The 15,554-nt window shown below is 55.8% G+C and overlaps 1 protein-coding gene across 2 annotated transcripts in view; it reads left to right on the top strand.

The window, feature by feature from the left end:
* The window catches only part of AHCYL1 (adenosylhomocysteinase like 1), a 33,378-nt gene extending 21,369 nt beyond the window's left edge, over window positions 1-12,009 (top strand). The window contains exons 3-17 of one of the 2 annotated variants that reach the window (XM_045817083.1): window positions 1,057-1,200; window positions 2,179-2,279; window positions 2,732-2,834; window positions 3,764-3,858; window positions 4,388-4,494; window positions 5,290-5,406; window positions 5,638-5,701; window positions 6,413-6,501; window positions 6,826-6,896; window positions 7,264-7,358; window positions 7,445-7,543; window positions 7,923-7,991; window positions 8,125-8,203; window positions 9,326-9,446; window positions 9,957-12,009. In XM_045817083.1, coding sequence (XP_045673039.1) covers window positions 1,057-1,200; window positions 2,179-2,279; window positions 2,732-2,834; window positions 3,764-3,858; window positions 4,388-4,494; window positions 5,290-5,406; window positions 5,638-5,701; window positions 6,413-6,501; window positions 6,826-6,896; window positions 7,264-7,358; window positions 7,445-7,543; window positions 7,923-7,991; window positions 8,125-8,203; window positions 9,326-9,446; window positions 9,957-9,963 — 1,361 coding nt within the window. In that variant the 3' untranslated portion in view covers window positions 9,964-12,009. Of the gene's footprint in view, window positions 1-1,056; window positions 1,201-2,178; window positions 2,280-2,731; window positions 2,835-3,763; window positions 3,859-4,387; window positions 4,495-5,289; window positions 5,407-5,637; window positions 5,702-6,412; window positions 6,502-6,825; window positions 6,897-7,263; window positions 7,359-7,444; window positions 7,544-7,922; window positions 7,992-8,124; window positions 8,204-9,325; window positions 9,451-9,956 lie in introns of those variants that run through there. The other variant, XM_045817084.1, reaches the window with a different exon arrangement.
* The last annotated feature ends 3,545 nt before the right edge of the window (window positions 12,010-15,554 follow it).

Below are 15,554 nucleotides of genomic sequence, written 5' to 3'. Positions count from 1 at the left end.
GTGTAGTGGCTGTCATAAATGAAAAGGTGTCTCGTCTTGGAGCGACGGGTACGAAAGGTGGTTGGTGACAAGGAGGCTGGCTGCTCATAGCTAACAGAGCCAGTGGTGGAGGACTGAGCCGTAGGAGGGGGAAGGATGGACAGAGCGGAGAAAGCTGTAACAGAGGCTTCAGAGGCCGCGTGTGACAGGAACCTGCGAGAGCATTTCTGAAAGCTTGGTGACGTGGTCGGGCTGTCCTGGGGGGGCAGGCCCCTCCGGTAGGGTCCGTTCGCTGGGGTACGCAGAAGGCAGCGAGTAGGAGAGCCCGGCGCAGCGGCAGGGACGGCGGTCGGGGGAACGCTCGAGTCCGACAGGACACCGTGGTTTGGGAGCCGAGCAGGGATGGTTGTGTGCGCTCCTGCGTGTCTCTCTGCAAGGACCTTGCAGCTCTCACGTGAAGCCGCTCTTCAGAGCCAGAGCTGCTCACCTGCTGTGTCATTTCTTCCCACCGCCATGTTCCTCGGCGCAGCCTAGTGCAGAGGCCCTTGTGAGACTATCTCACCGCTTTCCTTCGTGTTCGTGGTTTCAGAGTGTGGTCCTCCGACCCACACCTGGGGACATGGCAGAAATGCCAGTTCTTGGGTCCCACCTGAGACCTTCTGAAGGGGATTTCTGGGGGTGGGGCCTAGATGCTTTAGATGCTTAAGACTGGTGATTTATAGAAGTGGCATTCCTTAGGTGCCCTAAATTAGTCTCCCATTTTTGACAGTCTGGCTCTAATTCGGGTGGGGACGCAGTATCCTCATCATCTGGGATTCACTGAAACTGGTGCCAGATGGGAGTCAGTCGCTCCTTATCAGAGGCACCAACGGCACCGTCTAGTGGGCTGGGCGTGAGGGCCAGAGCCCTGAGTGGGCCCAGCAGTTCCGCCCCTGCCCGCCCCCCCTTGTCTATGAGACCCTGGGGGAGCGCGGAGGAGCGTGGGCGTAACGGAAACGGGAGCCCCGCGGGGCCCGCACTCGGTGGAGTCGGGGCCATCGAGGCTTCTCTGTCCTCGTCTCTCCTTCCCGGCTCTAGCGGCGTCCTACACAGACAGCTCTGATGACGAGGTTTCCCCCCGGGAGAAGCAGCAAACCAACTCCAAAGGCAGCAGCAACTTCTGCGTGAAGAACATCAAGCAGGCAGAATTTGGACGCCGGGAGATTGAGATTGCGGAGCAAGGTAAAGGAGGGGCGTGGGTGGGGCCGGGAGCAGCCTCTTACTGGTGGCGGGGATCAACAAACCACCTGAGGCTGGAACGCTAACTTGGAGGTCTCCTGGGAAAAGCCAGGATCCGGGGCTCACGTACAGTCAGATCTGTGTGTGGAGCCCGGCCTCCGGGCTCTTGTTCTCGTCCTCCCTGCTTCCCCAGCACGTGGTAATAATACAGAGAGTAGTTTCCGTCCCCCCACCCCCACAGCACCACGTCTAGGGACCTGGCTGCGGGGTCAGCAAGTCTGGGGCCACTGCTGTCTCTGGGGCCATAGCTGCTTGTCTCTGGGGCCCGGCTTTCCCAGAAGCTGCGGTGGCGGGGGTCTTCAGCAGGACGGGGTGACCTAGGGCCTCGTTTGGCCTTCAGTCCCGAGCACCCTCTGCTAGGACAAGAGTAAAAGTGACTGACAGTTAAGTCTTGGTTTCTCCATCCCACATCCAGTGCCGTCTCTGTACCCTTGCGCTGCTTTCCCACTGAAGCGCGCTCCGTCCTGGGAGGGGAATGGGAGCCAGAGAGGCTGACCGGGAGGACAGGGTTAGACCGCAGAGAAAAACGGGGGCAAGTGGCTGCCGCTGCGGGGAAGGCTTTCCCCTGGATCTGTGGTTTGGTCACGTGTAGGAGCCCTTTAGCCAGCGCTGTGGCCGCTCCCCTGTCCTCCCAGAGGAAGGAGGAGACACCCTCTATTCGATCAGTTTTGAGAATTCGTTCTCTGTTTAGTCCTTTGCATGTAAGTCTGAAACAGCAGAAGAGAGACATTCCAAGTGAATGGGTGACAGCCTCCCTGTTGTTTGCTGGTGATGCTGCCAGTTTCCCCAGAAACAGGCTCAGGGTTTTCCTGACTCCCCGCACCCGTGGCTCCGGACCCAGACCCGCCCTCCCTGATGCTCGTGCAGGAATCGTTGCTGGTGCTCGTGCAGGCGCAGCTCAAACCCTCTGTTCTTTCACAGACATGTCTGCTCTGATTTCACTCAGGAAACGCGCTCAGGGGGAGAAGCCCTTGGCTGGTGCTAAAATAGTGGGTTGCACACACATCACAGCCCAGACCGCGGTGAGTTCGCTGGGAGAAAACGGAGAAACTTCTGATGAGGAGGGGGAAAGAGCACCTTTTTTTTTAAACTTGCTTTTCCTTCCCTGTCTATCCAACCTCCAAATGCTGCTCACCATCAGATGGAACTGCCCTGTCCACAGTGGTGGGGCTTTCTGCTTTGTCTGTCTGGGTGTGACCTGCTTTTCACAGACCTGGCATCGGGAGAGCTAGATTTGCATAAATCTATGCAAATAGATTACTATTTATTTGCATAAACAGGATTGTTACAAAAATGTCGAGACCTCAGAAACATCTTTTGGGGGCTGCCAGATAGCAATGTGCTGTCTCACTGGATCACACCTCCTGTGACCTCCCCGTGTCGGGCCTGCCAGAGTTGCTGGGTGTGGTGTTCCGGTGTGCCGCTCCCGGCGGCCCTCCCCTCCCTCACCCTGCCCTCCTGTGCGCCCACACAGGTGTTGATCGAGACCCTGTGCGCCCTGGGGGCTCAGTGCCGCTGGTCTGCCTGCAACATCTACTCCACGCAGAACGAAGTGGCTGCAGCGCTGGCCGAGGCCGGTGAGTTCAGCTTCTTGTCGTCGTCGTCATCACCAGCTCTGCCTCAAAACAGCGCCCCAAACGTAGTTTTTATGTATCAGAGTTGTCTTTACAGTGCCATGTAAAATGTGGAGGGCAATAAAAGCAGCAGCAGGAAGAACACGGATAATAAAATTAAGGTTCAGACCCATGATGATATATCATAGGGTCATTAACAGTGACCTTGGAAAAGAATCCAGTTACCTGGGGGAAGTGCCCAATTCTGATGTTGAATGAACGCGGAAGAATGTTAAACCACATGAGCTATACAGAAACACGCGCTCAGCGGGCCTCCCTTCACCACCAGTCTCATCACAACACGCGCAGTGCCTTCTGGGTTGATACTGTGTGAGATCTTTGTATTCATTGTTACTTCGAAAATACATGGACCACTTGGGAATCCCATTAAACGTGAAACGGTTGTTAGTGTTAAAATGTTCAGAAGAAAAGCACCGCGTAAGGACCTCCCCTCTGCCCGGGATGCTCGGAGAGCAACTTTGTAACACTTCAGGTTTCGTTATTTACTCTTTTCTGGTGTTTATTGCAAAAAACTTAGGGGGTTCCGAAATAAAACACCATAGGCGTGCTACAGAGATGATAGTATTTGACAGATTTTTTCATTTCTCTACTCACATTTGACAGAAATGAAATAAGTCTCAGTACGTGCACAGTTTTACAACCGAAGCACAACGCCGTCAGAAGCGGCTTCTTGTGTCCCTTTGACAGCGTCCTGTGTCGTGCTCGGTCACGTGGATGTGTGATCTCACTTCTGCAGGCGCTGTTTTGACTCTTTGCCCTGCCCAAGTGATTGCACCTCCGGGGTGGTTTTCCCTCCACCGGGCTCTCAGAAAGTGCCATTGGCGTAGGACGTGCCCACGGGAGAGGCTGCTGACCTGTGTCCGTCTGTGCAGGGGTCGCGGTGTTCGCATGGAAGGGCGAGTCGGAAGACGACTTCTGGTGGTGCATTGACCGCTGCGTGAGCACGGACGGCTGGCAGCCCAACATGGTAACCCCGCGCCCCGCTGCGCTCGGGCGGTGGGGTCGTTTCCTTGCCCTCGGAGCTTGGTTCCTTGAGTGGCGCGGGCGTCCCGTCTGCCTCGCGCGCTCTGTCACCGAAGCACTCGGCCCTTCGGAGAGGGTCTGGGCGCCGAGTGGGCAGGGGGGCGGGGTGAGGCTGACTGAGCACGTGCGGCTCGGCCGCAGAACAAGGCGGCAGGCAGGAACCCGGCGCGGTGCCTCCCCGGAGCGGGGCTCTCCTGCGCGCGGCGTGGCCTTGCGGGTCCGGACTCCACTAGACACAAGTGCGCCCTTAGCCCGACACTTGCCGCTGGAGCCTAGAGCAAACCCAGGAGTCCTTCCAGCCGTTTTACACCAGCAAACCCGACTCTTCCCGCTGTCTGCACCTGCTCCCGGGAGCGCCGGGGAGCGCCCCTCCAAAGCACACAGGGCTCTCGCCCCAGTGCGGAAAGCGGGTTCACAGTCCCCCCAGCGCTAGCAGCCGGAATGCCCACGGAAGTCTCCTGGCTGTTCTGCAGATCCTGGACGATGGGGGAGACTTGACCCACTGGGTGTATAAGAAGTACCCAAACGTGTTCAAGAAGATCCGAGGCATCGTGGAGGAGAGCGTGACTGGCGTTCACAGGTAACGGGCGCCGCGGCGGCTGCCCCGTGCCCTCGCCCCAGCACGGGCTGCTGGTCCCTCTTCAGCTGTGGGGCCGCGTCTCGGGCCTGCAGGGGCTCAGTCTGAGTGTTTCTGTTAGAGGAGGCTGCCTGAGTTTTTACTACTGGAGCACCCGAGGAGACCCTAAGAGGAAGTTCCTTTGGGCTCTGGTTTACACATCTCTCTCTCCCGCCGACTCCACTGCGATTCTCAGCCAGCGGGGGAGGCAGGGAGTGAGTGTATCTTGAAAAACTGGATTCAATATTGTATTATAATCTTATATTTGGAACCGGAAAAAATTCTATTGTAAAACAGTACTTTAGACATACTACACCAAGTACACTGGGCAAAATACCCTTGGCTTGTCAGAGCCCCTAAAAGACCCCTGCGAAGAGTTCTGCCCGCTGGGGGCGCGGCCCGGGCCCTCGCGCACACGGGAGCCGGGGCAGAGTCACTGGTCATCTCGCTTATCGGACGGAGGCGTGGGCTCCGTGGAGACTGGGGAAGTGCTGGTCTAGGGAGATACATCCCCGTTGTGGGGGAGGTCAGTTTCTTCAACTGAAAGGACGTTTTTTTCCTTCCATAAAAAGGGGGCGGGGTGGAGAAAATGAAGTGAGGAGGGATGACACGGGTGCCGTCGTGGTCACCCCCCTCCCTGGGTGTGGCCGGGCCGGGGAGGGCAGCGTGGGGTCGGAAGAGAACGGGCGGGTTTTGCTGCTCTACCAGCTGACTGTGTTGTTTCTGTGGCCTCCCACCGCCCCCCCCCCGCCCCCCCAGGCTGTATCAGCTTTCCAAGGCCGGGAAGCTCTGTGTTCCCGCCATGAACGTCAACGACTCCGTCACCAAACAGAAGTTCGATAACTTGTACTGCTGCCGCGAGTCCATCCTGGACGGGTGGGTTGGAGCGCGGAGCCGTTGGAGCTCACGCGCGGCGGGCGCGGGCTGCGGTGCGGAACGGTCTGTGCCGGCCCGGGCCTGTCCCCCAGTTTTCCTTTGGCTTCGGGGGGGGGGCGGCCCACTTCACACAGAGCCCAGCCAGCTTCCGCTTGGAGGTCTTTCCGTTGTGCGCGGAGGGGCTGTGTTCAAGCCGGTAGTGCACGCACTGAGCCCTGTCTGTCCCTGCAGCCTGAAGAGGACCACGGACGTGATGTTCGGAGGGAAACAGGTGGTGGTGTGCGGCTACGGCGAGGTGAGGAGCCGCCCGGTGCCTGTCTTCTCCGGACTCACTGGGGGTTGTCCGGGGGGGCGCGCGCAGGGAGCGTCGCCGATCCGAGCTTTAACGTATCTCCTAGATACCGTGCTCCATTTAGCAGAAGTCCTTCATGCAGACTCCTGGGTAAAGACACACAGAACGAGTGGGGTTTCCAGGTTTTACCACTTGCTCTGGTGGGACGGCGAGTTGGCGTCACTCCCCCTCGTTGCCCCGCGAGCGACCGGCCGTGGAGCGGGGGCAGACTCCGAGGTGGCGTGTGGCCGGGTCTCTCTGAACTAGGGCGGGCGCAGGGGCTTCGTCGTCCGTCGTCCGTTGTCGGCGACGGCCAGCCAGGGTTCCGGAGCCGCTGGGTGCGGTGTGTCTGAGGGAGCTAGCGGGTCCTTCTGGACCGAGAGACGAGAGGTGGCAGTCACTCTTCCCGGCCTCGTTTCCCTAGTGGTGACACTTGCATTCCCTTCGTCCCTTTTCTCCTGTCCCAAGCCCCAGCCCTCGCTGTGAGACATGGAATGTCCGACGAAAAGTCACAGCCTAATCTGGATCCGTTTCTGCCCTGCCTGGGGTGGCGCCCCCTGCACGGGCCGCCAGTGGATGGGTGGTCTCAAGGACTTCCCGCCTCCCCAGGAGCCCCCAGCCCCGGCCCCAGGCCTCGGGGGGCCTGACGGCCGGCCCTCTCCCCGTGCTCTGCAGGTGGGGAAGGGCTGCTGCGCCGCGCTCAAGGCCCTCGGAGCCATCGTCTACATCACGGAGATCGACCCCATCTGCGCGCTCCAGGCCTGGTGAGCACAGCGCCCGGGCCCAGGCCCGCACCCCAAGCTCCTGGGTTTGCCGTCGGGTGTGGGACCGCTCCTTGGGGAGGAGGAGAAGGCTGGGCTTGCTCTCCCTCCATGTAACCCCAGGGCGCTCCTCGAGCTGCTTGGCACCTCCCCTCCCTGCGTGGGGTCCGAGGCCGGTGCGTGTAGTCCAGCACGGCTTGTCACTCACCGCCTGCCCCTGAGGGGGAGCGCCGGGCCTGACCGCAGAAAGGGGTCCGCTCGTCTAGTCCTGTGAGCACTCTGCCCCTGGCCCCGGGCTGTGCTCACGGCGCCCTCCATTCTCTGCAGCATGGACGGGTTCCGGGTGGTGAAGCTGAACGAGGTCATCCGGCAGGTGGACGTCGTGATAACCTGCACAGGTGAGTGTCGGCATTCTGCTCCTCCCGGAGCAGTGACCACTCGGCTGGGCCTTTGAAGAGCTCAGACCGGCTTTCACGTAAGGTGAGACCCGTGCTCCGCGTGAGAGCCTCCCAACTAGAGGAGGCCGTCGGAACCCGCGCACGTTTCCCAGAACAAAGAGCCTTTTCCCCCGGTGGCTCTTTGTGCTGCTCCACCTTACAGCCAGGTAGCACAGCCCGAAGAGCTGTCGCCCGGCGCGCGCTTCTCCGCGCCCAGCGTGCCCACGCTCCGGAGCGCTGGCAGGCCTCCTGCCCGTGTTCTGACTGCCAGCTGCCCGGCGCCTTTGCTCCCCAGCACCGCTGTCCTCAGCCCGCCCCTCCCTTGCAGGAAACAAGAACGTGGTGACGCGGGAGCACCTGGACCGTATGAAGAACAGCTGCATCGTGTGCAACATGGGCCACTCCAACACGGAGATCGATGTGGTGAGCCTTCCCGCGCGTCTGCGGCGGCTGGGCCTTTCCCTCTGCCTCCGGGGGCCCCGCCCCTCACCGTGCTATGTGCCTTTCAGACCAGCCTCCGCACCCCGGAGCTGACGTGGGAGCGAGTCCGTTCTCAGGTGGACCACGTCATCTGGCCCGATGGCAAACGCGTCGTCCTCCTGGCAGAGGTACACACGGCGGGACTTCGCCAGCGCAGCCCGGGCTGTGTAGTTAGACCCGTGGGGGGTGGGGGCCTCTGCTTCCCTGACCTCTGTCTCTGGGTGGCAGCATTTCTCTGATGATCTGGTCCCCAAAATAGACTCACACAAAAAAATACCTACTTCTCACCAAGTAACATACTGCTTCCTGGCTGCACGTGAGTCTTCAGCTTGTCAGCTCAGGGGCTTGCAGAAAGTAAGATGAAACCCGATCTAGAACTCTAATTCTTCCTCTGCCCACTGAGCCCGGGGGTACAAAGGCTCCCCCTGCACCGGTGTGACTGGCATGACTCTGGGGCATGAGACAGGGGGACGGCACCACTCACCCCGGCTCCCTCTCCCTCTTCAGGGCCGTCTGCTCAACCTGAGCTGCTCCACAGTCCCCACCTTTGTCCTGTCCATCACAGCCACCACACAGGTACGTGACCTCCTGCCCGCTCATCCCGCCTGAGATGAGTGGAACTGGGCCTCGACCCGTGCGCCAAGGAGAGGGCCCTGCGGTGTCACTAAGAAGGGTTTTGGGGTTTTCTGACCCTCTTTTCCCAACTCAGGCTTTGGCACTGATAGAGCTCTATAATGCACCTGAGGGGCGCTACAAGCAAGATGTGTACTTGCTGCCCAAGAAAATGGGTGAGTGGAAACAGGAGAAGCCCCTCCTGACTCCAGCCCATTGCGTGGTTCGGTAGCAGCAGCGGCACGAAAAGCATGGGATTGAGCGTCAGAGTTCTAATCCCTGGTCTGGCACTGACGTTTTTGGGCCTCAGGACAGTTCTCATCTCTATGAGCCTCCGTTTGTTCTTTAGCCAGTGAAGCAAGAATAATACTACATGGGTCTCAGAGCTGTAGTAAGAACAGCAGCTGGCGAGTGGAAGTGCTCAGCGGGAGGGGTGGAGGGGATGCGCTGGCTCTGTGCGGCCTGGGGAAGTTCAGTGACCTTCCCGCTGCCCACTCCACCTGAGCACCGCTCGGGGCCAAAAGGAGACACAGAGAAACAAGTGTGGTCTTGGTTGTGCATCGGCCGTTTGACTTGCAGACGACCTCTCGTCATTCTCGGGGACGGCTGTGCTGTGCTGCTGTGACGTACACTACAGCCCGTCCAGTTCTTGACCTTCCTGCTCTGTGGCGCCCCCTTCCCAACTACAACTGATCGGCCCAAAGCCCTGTCCTCTCAAAGCTGAAAAACTTACTGTTCTTATTACCTCACATTGGTTTTTGTAAAAAATTCATTCATAAAAGTAAAGCCCAAGAACTTTATCCGTGGAAATGTAATAAATTTGTGCCAGCCGCTTAGAAATCCTTGATCCTAAGATGGGAGGCCTGTGTCTGATCCTGAATAAATGTTAACGACACAAGGCCCTTGGAGCTTCCCAGAGGCCACTTGGACGCATAACGTGACTGTGACCCAGCTAAGAAGTTGCCACCGGAAGGCGAGAGTAGTGCGTGGTGTGTTGGCCACTGAGGTAGAGCCAAAAGCTTTGCCAGAGAAAGTTGGGGAGGAGCAAGTTCATCCCGGTTTATCACCTTGGCAAGTGGCTTTCTAAATGCACCCGGGGGAAATTGAGAGAAACACCCTGCTTTAGAAAGGCAGTGTGTCAAGGTTTTTTTAAGTAACCGCATTTTCGAGTTGTCAGTTCTTCCAAAGTGTTTCCGTCCCTCATCCGTTCTCGAAAAGCTTCAGATGGAAATGGGAGTGGCCACCCCCCAGAGGCAGGTTCGAAGTGGAGTCTGTTCCCCTGTCACTGTTCTTCCCAGACGAGTACGTGGCCAGCTTGCACCTGCCATCCTTCGACGCCCACCTGACAGAGCTGACAGATGACCAAGCCAAATATCTGGGACTCAACAAAAACGGGCCATTCAAGCCGAATTACTACAGGTAACTTGGGGGAGAGCGAGTGAGGAGCTCTTCTCGCTCCCCCGGCACTACGCCAGGCCGACTAGCCAGCTTTCTCGGACGGAGCTGGTATTCCACCCCGCTCGGAAGCGCTCCAGAGCCCGCCCGAGCTAACAGGGCAGGCAGAGGGGCAGTCTCTCTCTCTCAGCAGATGCGAAGAAGTAGACATTTTCTGCCATTTTGGAGACTAGGCCCCACCCCTAGAGAGTCTAATACCATTGGTCTGGGACGGGGCCGAGGCTTATTCTGTAAAAGCTCCCCAGATTACTCGAATGCGTGGCCAAGCCGAAAACCACTGACCCTCATTATCAGGGAGCAGGAGGTGACGTTGTCAGAAGCGTCAGAGCCTCTGCGGAAGCACAGGGAGGTGACGGCAGGGATCCCCAGCCCGGGCTGGAGCGAGCCCTGGACGCGAGCCTGCTCCGCACTCTCCCCTCCCTCGGAGCGCGGAAGGTGCGGCGCCGGGCTGAGCTGCCCTCTCTCTGCTTCCAGATACTGACGGACCACACCCCCGAGGACCAGCCCACGTGAACCACACAGCTCTCAAAGAAAGCTTTTTAAAGATCACTTTTATTTTCGTCCTGTTCCTTTCCTCTCGATGTGTTTTCTATGATTTCGTTCTTGTTTCTCATCTCACTGCCCAAGTTCTGCAGACGGCACAGGAACTTGCTTCGTGGCTCTTTAGATGAAACTGGGGTTCAGGGGTCCTCACTCTAGTCACTAAAGAAGGGTTTTACTCTCCGAGCCCAGAAAGGTGACTCTTCCTTCACTGTTTCTGGGGACTTAGTCTTAACTGGGTACCTTATCAGCAGGAAACGTAAGGTACCTTCGAGGTGGAACAATCTGCAGTGTCTAAATTGCCTTAAAAGAGCCCATTTCGTAGCTGCTGAAGTCAGTGCTCTTTGACTTCCTCAGAGGAGCAGGGGAGGGACCTGCCGGCCAGGCGGGTCAGACGTAGGTGGTCTACGTTGCCCTCCCCCCCAGATTGCCCCCCGCCGCCCCGCATCCTGTGTGGAGGGGCTGCGTCTGGCCCAGAGATGCGTGCTGGTGGGTGGTGTTTGCTCAGACCCAGGGGGCCCCCCCGATTGGGACAGCCCTTCCTCCACTCCCACCAGACCCTCTCATTTTTCAGGTTTTTAACCAGACTGCCCTCTGTTAAGTTGAATTTCGTCCCCCAGCATTTATTTCTGTTGTTCAAAAAATACGTAAGACACATGTTTAGTCCTAACGCTGAGGAACTGCGTGGGTGGCTAGTCGGTTCAGTTTCTCTTCTAACGCTTTGGAGCTAAGAGGGCAGAGCTGAGTCTGGAGAAGTGCTGGTCTCAAACTCGGATAAATCCCTGTTCCTAGCCCGCAGTTTATAGCTTCAAAATGAACTGGGGTCATAACCGCCAGTTCTGTCAGCTCTGCCCCACACAGCTTGTGCTGAAGGCGAATTCCTCGGGCCTTTACTCAGTATAAAGCACTGAGCTCTATTTTTAGGATTTATCCCTCAAGAGCAAATTTCTGGACAGCTGTGCTTCTGCAGCCTGAACTGCGTGAAGGGAGGTGGGTGTGGCGGGAGGAGGAAGGAGGTCCTGGCCCTGGTGAGGGGATGCCAGCTGCGGAGACCGTGCCGGGGCCTCAGGCCCCGCGTAACATTAGTTTTACAGAAGTGATACCACTTTTGATTGACACGTGCCACAAAACGTTTCTGAGCTAGGATCTGAAAGGGAAGTGTGCGTGTAGAGAAAGCAGCCAGTCCGGCCTGGCTCACGCTCTGGAGGAATCCCGCAGGGCGGCTCCCAGTGGTCAGAGGGGCGTGTCCCTGGCCCTGCCTCCGCTCACCAGCACTTCCGCATGGTCACGTGAGCTGCGTGCTCCTGAGCTTTACCTGTATAATTATCCAGGATCCTAAATCCTCAACTTGTTTGCGCTTGTGATCCTTCAGAACTGGGTCAGGTGTTAGTGCTGGGTACTAGGAATTTACATTTCTCTACCGCCATTGCCCAGAGAGACAGACGTGGAAACCGGAACATGAGAAAGGAGAGCCCTCGCTCGCCCTGCCGCTCCCCGGCAGGGCACCACGGTCTTGCCAAACTTTTTTCCCTTTCCTCTCCTGTTTCTCCCCACCCAGCCCCTTCCCACTCCTTGCCAGTACGGCCATGCTCGCTTCTCTGTAGATGCTAAAGGTTCAAGCCCTTTTCCCCAGGGCAGGTAACCAGCCAATCAGAACACCACATCCTTTAGGGGAAGTAACCTGGCCAACAGGGGTGTCCATCATGTCAGCTCTGCCGGAGGGAGGGGGCCCAGGTCCCGCCGCCCTCCGACCGGCCCCTGCTCCCGTGTCTGTTACTGTGTCCATAGGAACAGTAGGTAAGGGCTTCGTCTCTGTCAAGCCATGCAACAAGGACACCGTGGAAGAATGTCTGGCATCAGAGGGAGCATGTGGAGAGCAACTTGGGAGGATCAAGTTTATTTTGTATTGAATGATTTTTATGAATGCAATATTAATCCTTGCAGATGAGCAATAATCATTAAAGTCAATTAAAATGATGAGACCTTACTGGGTGTCTGTGTTGTTTTTGGTTGAACAGCAAACTTCGCTAGAACCTGTTTTCTAGGCTGGGGCAGGTCACGGGCCAGTCGGCAGTACCTAGCAGAGATTTGCTGAGGACCCAGCCTGGAGGGCCGTGGGCTGGAGTCCGAGTTCTCAGTGATCTCTTCAGTTCGGTATCCTGAGTGCCCGCTCTGTGCCGGGCACTTCACACTCACTGTCTTCGAGAAGCAGGCCTGCTGCTTACACTTCAGGGCTCCCCACTTGCGTAGTCCCCCTCTGAGGCCTGGACCTAACCTTTACCTTGAAGAATGTCTCCAGAGTCACGTGAGCTTAAGCTCCTCTCCCATCTCCGAAGTCATTGCCTTGTCTCCTGATGTGACGTGTATCTATTAACATTGTTCTGCCCTGGCTGGTGTGACTCAGTGGATGGACCGCTGGCCCACGAGCCAGGGGGTTGCCAGTTCGATTCCCAGTCACGGCGCATGCCTGGGTTGTGGGCCAGGTCCTCAGTGTGGGATGCACAAGGGGCAACCACACATTGATGTTTCTCTCCCCGCCCTTTCTCCTCCCCTTCCCCTCTGTTTAAAATAAATAAAATCTTACCAAAAAAAAACTGTTCAAAAGTAGTACCTTTTCCATTTTGTTAAATCGGTCCCGGTGTTGACAATTTCTGTGCAGACTGGTAGAAGGGGTGTTTTTTTAAATTCCGTGAGACTCTCTCCACACACATAAATCCAAGTGCAGATTTCAGAAGTTGGGAGCATGGCCCTGCTCGCTCGGGACGTGATGTCTGTGGCCACCGCATGCCGGAGCGGCCGAGTGGAGTCGTTCCAGCCCAACGGCCCTTGAGGTCAGACGTGTTTTCACTCCAGCCCTAAACAAAAAAAGGTCGTGGAGCCCGGCGTGAAGGCTGGATGGGGAGGCATGGTGATGAAGGGAAGGCGTGTTGGAGGCGTTGGGTCTGCACGCTAGTAGGAAAGCAGAGGGAGTGTCCGTGAGAGCAGACGCCGAGAGGGCGAGAGCACTGAGAGGGCGAGACTGCGGAGAGCGCTCTGTCGGGCGGCAGAGGCTAACCCACCTGCGTCCTGGCCCGGGTTTGCTCTGGGGTCGGGGAGTCTCCGCAAATGGATGAAGCAACTTAAAAATTACCTGAGAAGGAATGTATGGTTTTGATTTAGAATGTGTAACTAATAAATTTAGAGTTCATGACCAGTTTTAAGTTGCAATTAATGATGCGCATATATATACACACATATGTACTATTGGAAACTAGACACTGTTAGAACTTTTAATAGTATTTTTGTGTTTTTGTTTGCGTTTGGTTTGGAATTGAAGTGCTCAAAAAAAGGGAAGTCAAATATATTAAGTGTATAAGGGCATTTGGAAATGTTTAAAGGAGTTTAAGTTTATAAATTGGATATTCAGAGTCTCCTTAATAGTGATTAACATTTGCTAGATTTACGAATAAAGACCTATAAATTGAACTGTAAAAAGCATAGAGTAGTATTATTAACTTGTTACTTTAATAAATTGAATTTTTTAAAACTGAAATGACGTCATCTTTGCCCACACAGCAGCCGTTGAAGGCATTTTAAAATGTGCTCTAAAAATTGTTCTGGAACGTGCTTATCTGATCCTCAGGCTTTTTCCCCTCATCCTGCTGTCCTGTGACTGTGGTTCTCCACTTCAACCAGCAGATGGCGCATCTTCTCATTGTTCTGGCCAACAGGAAAATAAATTCACAATCCCTTTTCTGAACCCCTTGTGTTTTATTTTGTTTTGTTTTTAATAAGATTTTATTTATTTATTTTTACAGAGGGAAGGGAGGGAGATAGAGAGAGAGAGAGGGAAACATCAATGTGTGGTTGCTGGGGGCCATGGCCTGCAACCCAGGCATTTGCCCTGACTCGGAATCGAACCTTCAATGCCTGGTTCGCAGCCCAAGCTCAATCCACTGAGCTACGCCAGCCAGGGCACCCCTTGTGTTTTGAAATTGAGAATATTTCAGATTATTAGGAAATAGATAAATATACAGTATATTAGGCAATGCCTATTGGGGGGATGTGGAGTAGCATTCAATATCGAATGTCAATAAGCTCGTATTTCTTCAGTAAGTTTATTGATATTTATAGAAAAAGGGATAAGTAACAACTATTAATAGCCTCCTATCTGTTCAGATCACGTTTCGATGCCAAGTAGTTTTGGCCAAACCAGGGACATGTTTTTGATTGTTTGGAATTTTTTTCAAGTTGCAAAGGCTTGTGGCTCTAGAACAATAACACTTGTATCGTGTTGTGTGACCAGCTCCGTCCTGTGTGCTTCACAGCTAGCATACGTGACCCTCACAGTAACCCCCTGAGACAGGCACTGCTGCTGTCCCCATGTCACAGATGGGGACGTTGAGGCAGCAGGTGAAGTAACTTGCCCAAGGTACTCTGCTCCTAAGTTGGTGGAGCTGGAATTAACCCAGGCAGTCTGGCTCGAGGGTCCATGCTCAACCCTGGGCAACATTGCTTGTAGGAAACAGCCCCAAACCAGGTTTCTGGTGTCGGAGTTGCATGTGGGGTTGGTTAAAAATGCAAATTCCTGCCCTAGCTGGTGTGGCTCAGTGGACTGAGTGCCGGTCTGAGAATCTAAAGGTCACTGGCTGGATTCCTAGTCGGGGCACAGGCCTGGGTTGTGGGCCGGGCCCGTGGTTGGGGGCGTGTGAGAGGCAACCACAGACTGATACTTCTCTCCCCCTCTTTCTCCCTCCCTCCTCCTCTTTCTGAAAACAAATAAAATCTTTAAAAAATGCAAATTCCTGTGTTCTGTCTCAGACCCTACAGGGAGAGACAGACTCTCAGGGCCGTGGGGAAGGGGAACATCTCCACTGTCGCAGGGCAGTTGAGAGGTAGAGCTAAGGTTAGACCCCAGGTCTTTCCAGCTCCCTGCGGCCCTTCTCCTAAGGTACCCTGAGGCTCCCCAGGGTACTCAGGCAGTTTTCCCAGGGGTGCCATTTCTCAGCAGAGACTCTTTCAGTAGAAGAAACGGCATCGGCATGAAGACCCAAACTGCAGATGCCATGACCTTCCTCGCGCTTCTTGAATGCAAGTCCTGGCAGCCCAGGGAACCTGCCTCCGGAAGCCAGGCCAGTCTGCAGTTTTCCCACGACGGGGGCCCCCAGGCTCACTGATGAGCCGTGGCTGGGCCGTTGCGCTCCAGACTTGGTCGGTTTTCAACCACAAAAATTCTCACACGTACTCACTGATTCCACCATTTCAGTGCATAAACGCCACACCAAAAATGGGTCATTTTCTTCAATATCTCTCACCTTTGTATTCCTGTCTGGGCACATCACTTCCGAAGGGTCACTTGCCTAGTCGGGAAGTCTAGTGAGGAGCTTGAGCTGCACAAACAAGGGCCAGCTGCCTTCTCTGAGCGGCACTAGCTCTTCCCTCTTGCTTCCAAGGGAATTTGTCAACAGAGGGGATGGGTTTGTGTCCAATTTTTTTCAAGCAAAGACTTTCATCTCAACTCCAATGCTAAGATATGATACGGAAGGTACTGTC

This window comes from Phyllostomus hastatus, unplaced genomic scaffold (genome assembly GCF_019186645.2).
Source record: "Phyllostomus hastatus isolate PE091 unplaced genomic scaffold, TTU_PhHast_1.1 phas_scaffold_216, whole genome shotgun sequence".
Classification (NCBI taxonomy): Eukaryota; Metazoa; Chordata; class Mammalia; order Chiroptera; family Phyllostomidae; genus Phyllostomus; species Phyllostomus hastatus.
This window is presented reverse-complemented; position numbering and strand designations above follow the sequence as displayed.